Source organism: Lemur catta, chromosome 6 (genome assembly GCF_020740605.2).
Source record: "Lemur catta isolate mLemCat1 chromosome 6, mLemCat1.pri, whole genome shotgun sequence".
NCBI classification, from domain to species: Eukaryota; Metazoa; Chordata; class Mammalia; order Primates; family Lemuridae; genus Lemur; species Lemur catta.
The window spans coordinates 95,770,649-95,781,935 of NC_059133.1; the positions used below are offsets into that span (position 1 = coordinate 95,770,649).

The following is an 11,287-nucleotide window of genomic DNA, read 5'->3' on the forward strand; positions in this document are numbered from 1 at the left end:
GATTATAGCTTCTGAAGAAGTATGATGGGATGCAATTCTGAAAACACATGTCAGTAAGTTTACAGATAAGTAGAGGGAGGGGATGAGGAGGGGAGTTAGGTTTGGGAGTTCCTTCCCAATACCTTCCATTTCCTTGGTGAAATAAGAAGTATGGTCACCCACAGAGAATGAAATGTTAGAGAGCTGTAGATAAGAGAGAAAGACAAGGGGAAAGAGGAGATATGAAAGGGCCACTGTGGGAAAAGGCTGAGAACTTGGGAACCATAGGGTTTCCATCAGCGCTGAGGGTTTAGCTGTTAGAGTGTGTGAATTTCTAGTGGGAACCAGGGGGATACTGTATGATTTTCTCTCGCAGTACAAATGTCAGAGCGGATAGGGGAGATGGTTGGATTGATCCAGGGTTGGAAAGAATAGGGTAGCCAGCAACAGTGAAAGCTGCTAACTCGTTCAGAATTTGGACTTAGATCAGAGATTCTCAAACCTGGCTGCATGTCAGAATCACCTGGAGCTCATCAACAAGTAGAGATACCTATCACCCATCCCAGACCTACTGAATCAAAACCTCTGGGTTCTGACATTTTTATCTTTAAAAAATTCTTCAAGTGATTCTGATGTTCAGCCAGGATGAAAGACTACTGCTCTAAACCTAAGCAAACTTATTTTAATTCAGAGCATGAAGATATTCCTGCTCCAGTGCAGGGCACATGGCATATACAATTTAGGCCTTTTGGCACTCTAATTCCTAAGAGTGTGGATAATTTTGAGACATCTTTGAGAAAGGGTGCCACAGTACTTTCAGTAAGTTCAGAAATGAATGTGGGTTTGGGCAAAGGTGGGCAGGGTTGTGAAGAACTTAGTGTAGTCCTGTTACTTTCCTTGCAGGTTTAACTGAAGTTCAAGAGGCCCTGGAACTCAACTTTAGCGCTTTTCTGGAACACCAAGGTCATAGTCTGTGAGTGTCCACATTTCATGAGTGCCTTAGTTGTGGGCACTAGAATAAATTGTGCTGTGGGGATGTAAAATTTTAATCACCTCACCCTGCTCTTCCTTCAGCTGGTATATATGCTCTGTCCAATCCAGTAACCCTGCAGTGTTTTCAATGCCTGCCGACATTCATGCTCCAGGCTCTTTAATCCACAGTTCATTTTTAATATCTAAGAGAGACTCCAGTGAATTTTCAAACCAAGATCCATTCTAATGTGTGCCGGAAAAGTAGTGATAAGTGAATATCCTGACTTTTTAGAGTATAGTGGATTCTAGTCTTTACAGACCATGGAGCTTGACATTGTATATTAAACAAATGTTTACTTCAAAAAAACAAGTAAGGATTCACTAATGCCAAACTAACCAGTAGGATCACCATGGTGGTAGATGGATGGGTAAGGCCTCTAAGCAGTCTAACTTGGTTCCTATAAAGTGGTTGAGAAAGTTACTTATGGAGACAAGATGGAGAAATGTATGCCAGGTAATAGTAAAAAGAGAAAATCTAATAGTTAAAGTTCTTATGCAAAGAGTAACTTGAATGACATGCATGCTTTCTTTTTGAGTCCTTCAATATTTTTATCAGGGACTTGGATTAAAACGTGGAAGCCTTGCTTATCACACTTGTAAGAGATTTAAAACTAGAAGGGGTAGCTTGTTTGTTGTGTGAGTGAATCAAGAGTCAGAAAGACCTTGGGAGATTGAAACAATGGGTCAAAACAAATTTTATCTTTTTTTTTTTTTTACAAAAGCTTTTTTTTTCTTAGTTATAAAAGGGACAAATGTACATAATTTTTAAAAAGTGAGACAGTACATAAAGTTCTAAAAAAGAAAGTTGGTGGAATTTGCTCTTAGTGAAAACAGCTGGCTTTTTGTGAAGTAAATATTTGCTTAATACACAGTCTTCTAATGTCATACTAAGGGTATGAAAAGACTGTAGTCAACAGACCAAAGCATAGACATTTAAATTTTGATACATATTGCCAGATGACTCTTGAGAAAGACCAAGCACATTTTCATTTCTGTCATCACTTAAATGCAAGTATCCATTCCTCCACATTTCACCAAGCTCCATGTCCTTTATAAAATCTATCATTCTGAGATATGGATATTTTACTTTGTTATTTAATTTTTACTTTTTAATTTACTGTATCAAGTAAGGCATAACTGAAATAAATCTGCATTTGGTTTATAAATCAGTTGTACATACATAGCAAGCTAAAGGAGGGCTGGTATGAAGAAGTCCTAGGAGTTTTAACTGACTACTTACTTATTTATGTAAGCAGTCTGATGCCCTTGCTACCGAAACGAATTCGGTGGTGCTGGTGAACTCAGTGCTGTCTGATGATATCTGGACTCTGTTTCTATTTCTTACCAACATTTATCAAGTAGAAGGTATCCAGCAGATTCTTGTTAATTAAAGATTGTCCAGGATAGAGAAAGGCCTGGAAACTATGCTGTGTCAGGAGTAGTTGAGGGAATGCTGCATATTTAACCTAGCAAAGAAAACCTAGGTAGGTGTTCATAGTTATTTTTGGAGATTTGCAGAGTTGTTTTGTATAAGAGTGATTTGAACTGTTCTGTGTTCAGAAGAGAATAACTAACAGCAATCAGTAGAAGCTGCAGGAGACGGATTTTGGTTTGGGGTTAGGATGGATGTACTTTCCAACAATTATAGCAGATCACAAAGAGATTGTGCTGTCTTGCAAAGCAGTGAGTATTTGACCCTAGAATGGGTGGAAGCAGGCATTAAATAGCTATCAGAGATGTAAGGGGGGGAATTCTTTTCAATTTTTAGAACATCTGTTTTATGAAATACATATTTCAGAAATGAAAATGCAGCAAGTAGTTTACAGACTACATGTACCTACCAATCAGATTTAACATTTTGATACTTGTCACATTTTCTTCCTCTTCACACAGATATAGGTGAAGTATTTACTCGTCCCCAACTTCTCTCCTCCCTTCCTCCTGAGATTGGTGTGATGCTTTTATATTTTTACTTCCTGTGTATGTGTACCTGTATGATACACAGTATTATTTTGAGCTATATGTCTCTTTTTGCAACATTCTGTTTACATTCAGTATTATTTTTCAAGATTTACTATGTTAACACATGTAAACTTAGTTCATTACTTTTAACATTTATATAAAAACATATAATTATATATTCATTTCTCTGTGAAAGAATTTTAGGCTATTTTCAGTTTTTGTTTTTGCTTTTTTCTGTTACAATGAGTCCTGCATTGAATATCCTTCTATGTGTTAGAATAGATTTGTTCAATGGGAAGCAGGTTAGTTCAACTGGATGGCTTAATGCCCCTTCCCGCCATACAGTTCAAAATTCAGTTCAATTCAGCCAACATTTTCTAGTCTCTGAGGATAAAAAGAAAAAGACATAGTCTTTGCTTAAGGAATTCTCTAAAGACTCTGTGAACTTTGAATTATTTAATTGCTTATAGTCTCATTTTTAAGTATCTGTAAAGCTTAGCTGGTTTAGGCAGTTACCTTTACTATGATGGGGCATATTCTGGGATAACTATAGTTTTTGATATAATTTTCAACCTTAAGTCTTAATGTTAAGTAATAATTTTTGATGAGATGATTTATGTGTCCAAGAACATTTGAAAATATTTGTTTTCCTGACCTACTTTGTCTACTTATGATTTATAACAAAGAAGTATTTTCTTTTTCACCCTTTCTATTGAACTTTGCTCATTAAGATTAATAAATGCCACTTACGGTACATTTCTTTGTGTGCTTTTGTGTCTACGTGTATTGTGATTTTAGGAAAAAGGCTCAACTCAAGAAAAAAAGAGGTGTGCCTCAGATTAATGAACAAATGCTATTTCATGGTACCAGCAATGAATTTGTGGAAGCAATTTGCATTCATAACTTTGATTGGAGAATAAATGGTATACATGGTGCTGTCTTTGGAAAAGGTAATTATCAGAATTCCAGGTTCAGTTTGAGTCCTAAGAAGGAATTTCTTCTCTTTAGAGAAAATTGATTGTTTTATAATTCAGGGGTTTGGTAATTATTAAATTAAAAGTTATTATGCTAGGTTCCAGGTATACCCCAAGAGTTTCTGAGCCACAGAAAAGTTATTTCTTACATCTACAAGATGGAATCAAGACTCTTATGCTTCTACCAGATTAAATAGCTACCCAAGTCTCAGGCATCCAGATGGGGCATCATGTCCATATTAGCTGATTTTTGTATTATATTTAATTTTCATGTATAAATCCTTTCCATGTATAAGCCTACACTAAACTGCTTTATGGCAAATATATAGAGAATTATAAAATAAACTATAACTACATTGTGCACTGGTACAGGTACTAGTGCTTTTGTTTTGCTTTGTTTTTTAGAAAATGATAGGTAAGAATATTAATGAGCAAAAAGGAACAGTGAGGGGAAAAGCTCACTTTATTTCTAAAGTTGTGAAAGTCTAAATTCTCCTATTTACACCCACTGCTCAAGAAAAGTAAGGAGAGAGGTGAGGGGAAAAAGTTAGGGTTTGGACATTTATTTTTTTGGTCCTTACTTTGTATCTTACCTCCAGCAAGAGAACTGATTACCACTTAAGATCAGGATATACTGCATTTTGAAAAAGTAAATTAATTTTTAAAATAACTACTGCAAAAGCCATTCCACTTATGTAACTGTAAAGGTCAGAAAGTGTTACATAAATCCCATCAATATTGGGTGAATATGAGACTCTGCAATTCATTTCCAAAATTTTTAGAGTAAGTGTTCCCATAATGATGTCAATCTCTCATGTCTACCATCTTGGAGGAGTCGGTTGCTTTATTGAGTTTTCATATGCAGGCAGTCAGCCAGTGAAATTGTTCTTCTGGAATGCTTAGTACGAATAGCATTGCACACTCTCGGAAGTCTTTTCCTGCATATGAGGTTCTGTTGTTTCCAGAAATATTATTGAATTGTTACCCTGTATCATAGAAATATGGTTTTGAGGGGGATGAAAGAATCTCTGGAGACCAGTAGTTTCCACTGTGCTCTTCAGAGGTTTGCTGGATGCTGGCTAAGGGCGTGGGGTGGGTGAGGAGGTGGTGGAAGGACATAGAAATGGGAAGGAGGCCCAAGCAGCAAAAACTCAGGTCCTGCCACTTTTTATCACTGAGCCATTGTAACTTTTATTTATTGGGTTTCTTTGTAAAATTTCTTTTGAAAACAGAACTCTGGTAGCTGCATTTTGGCATGGGCAGGGGATAGTGTGAGGACTGGTCCATATCAGCAAATCCGTTCCTCAGGCAGTCTGCACCACAGCTGTCTGGAACAGATGGATTTCTATTCTTTCCTGAAAGATCTGTAGATGAGGAGATTCCATATCTATTTTTATTATACAATTCCATGCATCTATTCTCCTGACAATTAGAATGTTTTTGCTTGCTTTTAATATATTCTTAGAAGTAATCTTGGCTTTTTTGGTCCTTTTTGTTTAAGGAACCTATTTTGCTAGAGATGCTGCTTACTCCAGTCGCTTCTGCAAAGATGACATAAAGCATGGAAACACATTCCAAATTCATGGTGTCAGCTTGCAACAGCGGCATCTATGTAGAACATATAAATCTATGTTTCTTGCTCGAGTGCTAATTGGAGATTACATAAACGGAGACTCCAAATACATGCGACCTCCTTCCAAAGACGGGAGCTATGTGAATTTATATGACAGCTGTGTGGATGATACCTGGAATCCAAAGATCTTTGTGGTGTTTGATGCCAACCAAATCTACCCTGAGTATTTGATAGACTTTCATTGATTTTACTTCCAAATCTCAGTGGTCAAGGAAGTTTTATTCTTTCTTGCAGGAAGATTTGCTCTCCCATCATCTAGCTACTATGTTAATTATCTGATACTGTTGAAACATAAGAAAGAAAAAATGGCCTCCATAAAAAGACATACTGACTTTAAGGTTGGTTTTTCATTGTTTTGTTTTTGCCCTTTTCTCATAGTCTTGTTTGTTAAAAATTGATGCCATTGCCATTTTATCACGTCGGGGTGAAAGATATCATTCAAAATGGAATCAGCTGAGTCTCAACTAATGCGGTCATTCAGAATTGTTAAAGTTTACATGTGTGTTTTCAGGATAAATGATTTTAGTTCAAATAGATTTATTAATATATATGTTCAAAAATGGAAATATAGACATAATGTGTCCTTTTAGAGGAATTGGTCCTTTATAAATTAGATTCTGGTAGTATTATCTACTAGTCAACATGTTGCTTTGGTGGTCTTCTCAGGGGAATATTTAAAACCCTGAAATAGTCTGAGCACTTTGAGAGAAATCACAAACAAGAATTATTTCAGTGCTGTCAAATAAGCCAGAAGGAAAAAAACCTAGGTAGAGTGCCCTGCTTCCAGTTGCCTTGGGATAGCAGGCAGCAGCCTCAGACTTGCTCTTGTCATTCTCTGTCCCCTGAATCTGAATTGACAGTTGCGTCGGACCGTAATTAGCCTACATTTTATCCACCAGGGCTCTTGAATTCTTACACAAAGACTTGCTGTGCAAGGTGTTTATTGCATCTTCAAAGTGAAACTTTTATTTTATTATTCAAAACATTTATTTTTGCTTTGTTTTGCAATCCCTACAATGATCACTTCTAAATTGTTTTTACTTGCTCCCCTACAACACACACAGCTATTCAACAATGATTTCTAAAATTCACATTGCAAAGTTGTATCACTCCATTTTGAATCATTACAGAAAGCATGCAATGCTTGGGACAAATCTGAATTATGCTTTGGAGTCGCTATTGATAATCTACTAACTGTCTTAAAAAGTTATATATTATTTGTAATCATGTTTAATGGAAGTTTATTTACCTGTTCAATCTGTTTTGCTATTCTAAGGAAGAATAAATAGTATTGGAACAGCTTCCTGCCCCAAAGGTATTGTAGTAGAGGCAAGACAACAACTTGGCAGGCATGTTGTACAGGAGTTCAAATACCAGATGGGGAGTTGCCCATGGGATTGTTAAGATGTGCATTGATTTCCAGCATTGATTTTTCCATGATTCTACCTGCGAAAGAGAGCATGTGTACCAAGCCTTTCCAGAAAACCTTTTTCTAACTCTTTCTAATACTGAATTCTCTCCCTATTATCTTCACCCAATTTTGGCTGAGAGTTAGTGAACACAATTTAACTTCTCAAAAAAAATTCCAGTAACTGTCCATGCCTATATTGTTCACTTAAGTAATTTGAATTGGGAAGGCATCTAGAAATAGGCAAAAGTAGAGTATAGAATAGGATTAGGGATGATAATTCTTCAAGTGCCATAAATCCTCAGATTTCCATTATAGCCTAGCATATTTGTAATTGGGCAGTGCAAAGTAAGAAAGAGCACATTTTAAAAACATGCAGAGATCATCATGGAAATAATTGGAGTCAGTGTCACTAGGCTGCCTTGCGAGAGGTGGCACACTATGGCTCTAGAAACAATGTCAGAGACATTAGGAATTCAGATTTTGAAAATCTTTTTATTGTTTGTTATTGCCATACAAAATATGTTAAAATAGTTCCCCCTTCAAAATGACTTTTTTTCCAATTTAACATGCATACCTCTCTCAGCACTTGAATAACTATTATAGCATTTGGGAGTTATTGTTCTTTTTTTTTAGATATGTGCAGATCTTATCTCAAGGCAATCTCTGAACTCACCTAGTTGGTTTATATGAAATATGTAGAGTGTGGTGCAGTAGTCAATGAAGAAAGCACTGTACTGTTATTATTTTGTCTGAGCATGTACTGCCAACTCCCCTTTTATAAGAAAGAACTGATTTTAATACATGTTTTAAAATATGATAGTGTAGAGTTAGTGGATGTTAAGATTTTATTTCTTTGTTTTGGTCAGTGGATTCATTGGAGAACCATGTGGTCAGTATAGGATAGACTGGCCGCACCGTTTGCTGTCTTCTCCTGCTGTCATCACATGGTGTGGGTGGGAGAATGAACAGGAATCACTCCAGAACAATGATAAATGGTTTTTCAAACTCTGTATTGAATAAATTCCAGCTGATAGTGACTTGTCTTTTTCACTTTGATGATACCACACACAGGGTAAAAAAAAAAATGTGCTTATAAAAAACAGTTCATAAATACTTCAGTTATGAACAGGAAGGTTTTGATCATTTCATTTCTATACTGTTGATGATGATGATAAAGAATTTGGAGCCATTTTTGATATATGAACGTATTGTTTTTACATGTGGTGATTAAAACTTTCTGTAGCAGTTCTTGGTTGTCTGTGTATCCCATAAATTTGCTTTTATGTTTTGTCTCGTCTCCACTTTGCATTATTTAAGCCTAAGTTTTAGCTCAATCTTATTGGACATTTAAGGTGTTTGTTGCCTGTAACTCTAATGTACTCCACTTTCAGATGGGGAGAGTCTTTGTTCTTGGGAAAATCATTTACTCTTTGCTGTTGAAAGATCCCCAAGCAGGTCAAGCCCCACACCTGTAGCATTGTTTACTCTTGGTGTGCTCCGCAGCTCAGGGGAGCAATTCTGGAGGGTGTGTCTGCATTCACTCCAGGAGCTTGCTTCCGGCAGTCCATCCAACCTCCAGCGGCTCCCACTGTGTCTACAGTCATTCCTGTTGAAGTGAGTTAAACATGCCGTTTAGCCTTTAAGCTTCTGTTGGTTAAAAAAAAAAAGAAAGGAAGGGATCAAAGGCTATCATAATTTTAAAGCTGAGAGAAATGAGGGGCAGAATGATTGAGGCTTACCTGTGGAAACGGGTCAAGTTTTCCGTTCACTAAAATCATGTCCCAGTCTATCTAAATGTTGGACTAATTATTAAGACTCATTGTGATAAAAATTCAGTTGAGCTTTGATTGATGGTGTAGAAATGTGACAACTTCACACATTTTTGTTCCTGGGCCCTTCAGGTATTTTTGGTCACTTCTCAGATTGCCAGGAATAACAGGAGAAACAATCTTACTGTGATCCTGATTGTGCTTTAGTCTCCAGAATTTCCTCTTTCCTTGGGGAAGGATTTTTTGGTTTATTTTTAAATATTTTCTTTTGCTTAAAACAAAGAGATGGTCAATTTCTAGATGAAATTATACATTCTGTACTTGTAAGAGAGATAAATAAAAGGTGATGAAAAATGGCAAGGAAAGGAAAAACAAAAGCCTCGTCAAAAATTATTTTTTATTAGAAACTAGCAAAGGGATTCTACTTATTTTTATCCCTTTGTACTATATGCAGGAAGAGTTTTGGTGATACAGGTTAGCCTGCTGCACTTCCTGATGAATAATTTCATGATGTTGCTTGGGGCACCACAGATGGAAGAAATGAACATTTCAAAGAAATACAAAGTACATGATAATTTGGGGGTGCCTGGTTAGTGTGAGTAATACATCCAGGGAGAGGTGAGCCCTAGATATCTAGGAGAGAAGTTCAACGTTCATCTCTTAACCTTCACTTTTTTGCAAAGGTAGTTTACTTCTTTTATTTTCGGAAACCCCAGGGTGCAAGGTGGTTTGGGAGCTCATGTACTACTCTCTCTCATTCCTCCTGTGCCCTTCCTGTACTGAACTGTGCTTGATCCACCCCAGGTAAAAAGATGCCTTGTTTTTCCTAAGACCCAAACAGTAAATTCTTTGCTATAACTGATCTAAGTCTCTGACTGTATGATTATGTAATCCATTTTCTCAGCTTTAATGGGCCTTCATTTTTCAGCACTGCAGGCTAAGAACTTGGCTTTTATTTGAACTCTCTCTGTCTGTGGCAATGTATCTAAGAATTTAGCACTGGTCGTACTCATTTTTAAATGGCTTCTCATGAGATTGGAACAATGGTTTTATGCCAAAGACATTTGTGCTTTCTGTAGCTTCTTAGCTTTGCTGTACCCTGCACCAAGAGGTTGGACAGTAAGCTGATTCTGACTCCGTGACTTCTGCTGACTTCACTGTGGTAAATCAGCTTAAGGAGAGTCACAAGCCAGAATTCAAATCGTTTTTGCAATATTAATTATACTGCGCTTCTTGTGTTTTCGTGTTCCTTTTTTAAAAATACCTTTTCCTAAAGGGCTCATTATTCTCTAATGTCTCCTAGATAACATGTGGAAGCTGCAGGCATTATAAGCCCACATTTGATTAACACTATCAGAGAATCAGTGTTCAAGCCTATTTCCTCCATTTTACTCCTTTAAAAAGAAGATCAAGCACCAACTTGGGAGTCAACTGATCTGATTTTTATTTCTGGCTTTGCTGTTTGACTCAGTGTGACCTTGGATAACTCACCAGAGGGATAAAGTTTGCTTTTCAGAAGGAGCAGTTTGTAAAAGACCAATCAGACTCTTGTTAAAATAAAAAGACCTGATTGAGCACAGCTAGAATTCTCTAGGCAACATCTGACCTGACTGAGGATGATTTCTGGGTTTGGGTCAAGAAAATACAGTAGCAGGGATCATGATGCATTAAGAAGAAAGAAGCAGGGGCTTAGAGTAGGAAGGAAAAAGAATTGACCTGGTTCTCCCTGAAACTCTGCCACTAATTACTTTCCCTCCCACCCCCGACTCCCCTTCAAGTTCACAACTCTGAGTTCTTCTGTGTACCAAGCAGTGAGCAAGTCCCACGTGGCCTCTGCTCTCATGGAGCTGAAACTCTAGCAGGGAGAACATACTGAACTGTGCTGACGAGAGTGACGGGCTTCACCAGCCTCTGACAAAGGATTTCACCTATCCTAGGGGATTAGGGAAGGCATCCCTAGGCAGTGACATTTGAATGTGGAGATGGAAAGATGAGTAGGTGTTAATTAGGCGAAGGAGGATTTTATGTCTCCTGGCCACACCCATCTGTGCCATACCAGGTTTTGGGGAGATGAAAAAAACAAGATATGAATAAAGGAAGGTTGGAACTTTTTAAAAAAAAAAATCATTAAAACTCAAGGGGGCAGAATCAAAACCATTCAAAATGGATTGTCCCCAACCCTCCCTGGCCCTGGGGTCAACTCTGAGGGAACTGGCACCAGCACTAAGGGAAAGAGAGGAAGGGACTGTATAGATTTTTATATAATTTACTATGAGAATGTAGATAGAGGAGTTCATTCTTGCCTCTGCGTCTTCGTGCCTTTCTCCCTCCCCCAGCACACACGCTCACGCTCCTGCCTTCTGCCTTGGAAACTCTGAAGCATGGACTCTGCGTGCAGGTGTCCAGGCCGATTCCTGGCTCCACCGCTTGCTTGCTGTTTGACCCAGGGCAGTTTATTTAATCTCTGTGCTTCTATTCCTCATCTATAAAATGGAGATACTAGTGTCCACCCCAGAATGCGATTGTG

General features: G+C 37.6%; 1 protein-coding gene across 2 annotated transcripts in view; it reads left to right on the top strand.

The window, feature by feature from the left end:
• Positions 1 to 8,279, top strand: part of PARP11 (poly(ADP-ribose) polymerase family member 11) — a 42,035-nt gene extending 33,756 nt beyond the window's left edge. For both annotated transcript variants that reach the window (XM_045554566.1, XM_045554568.1), the window contains 2 exons: positions 3,772 to 3,923; positions 5,449 to 8,279. In XM_045554566.1, the coding sequence (XP_045410522.1) occupies positions 3,772 to 3,923; positions 5,449 to 5,765 (469 nt within the window). In that variant the 3' untranslated portion in view covers positions 5,766 to 8,279. The remainder of the gene's footprint in view (positions 1 to 3,771; positions 3,924 to 5,448) is intronic.
• The last annotated feature ends 3,008 nt before the right edge of the window (positions 8,280 to 11,287 follow it).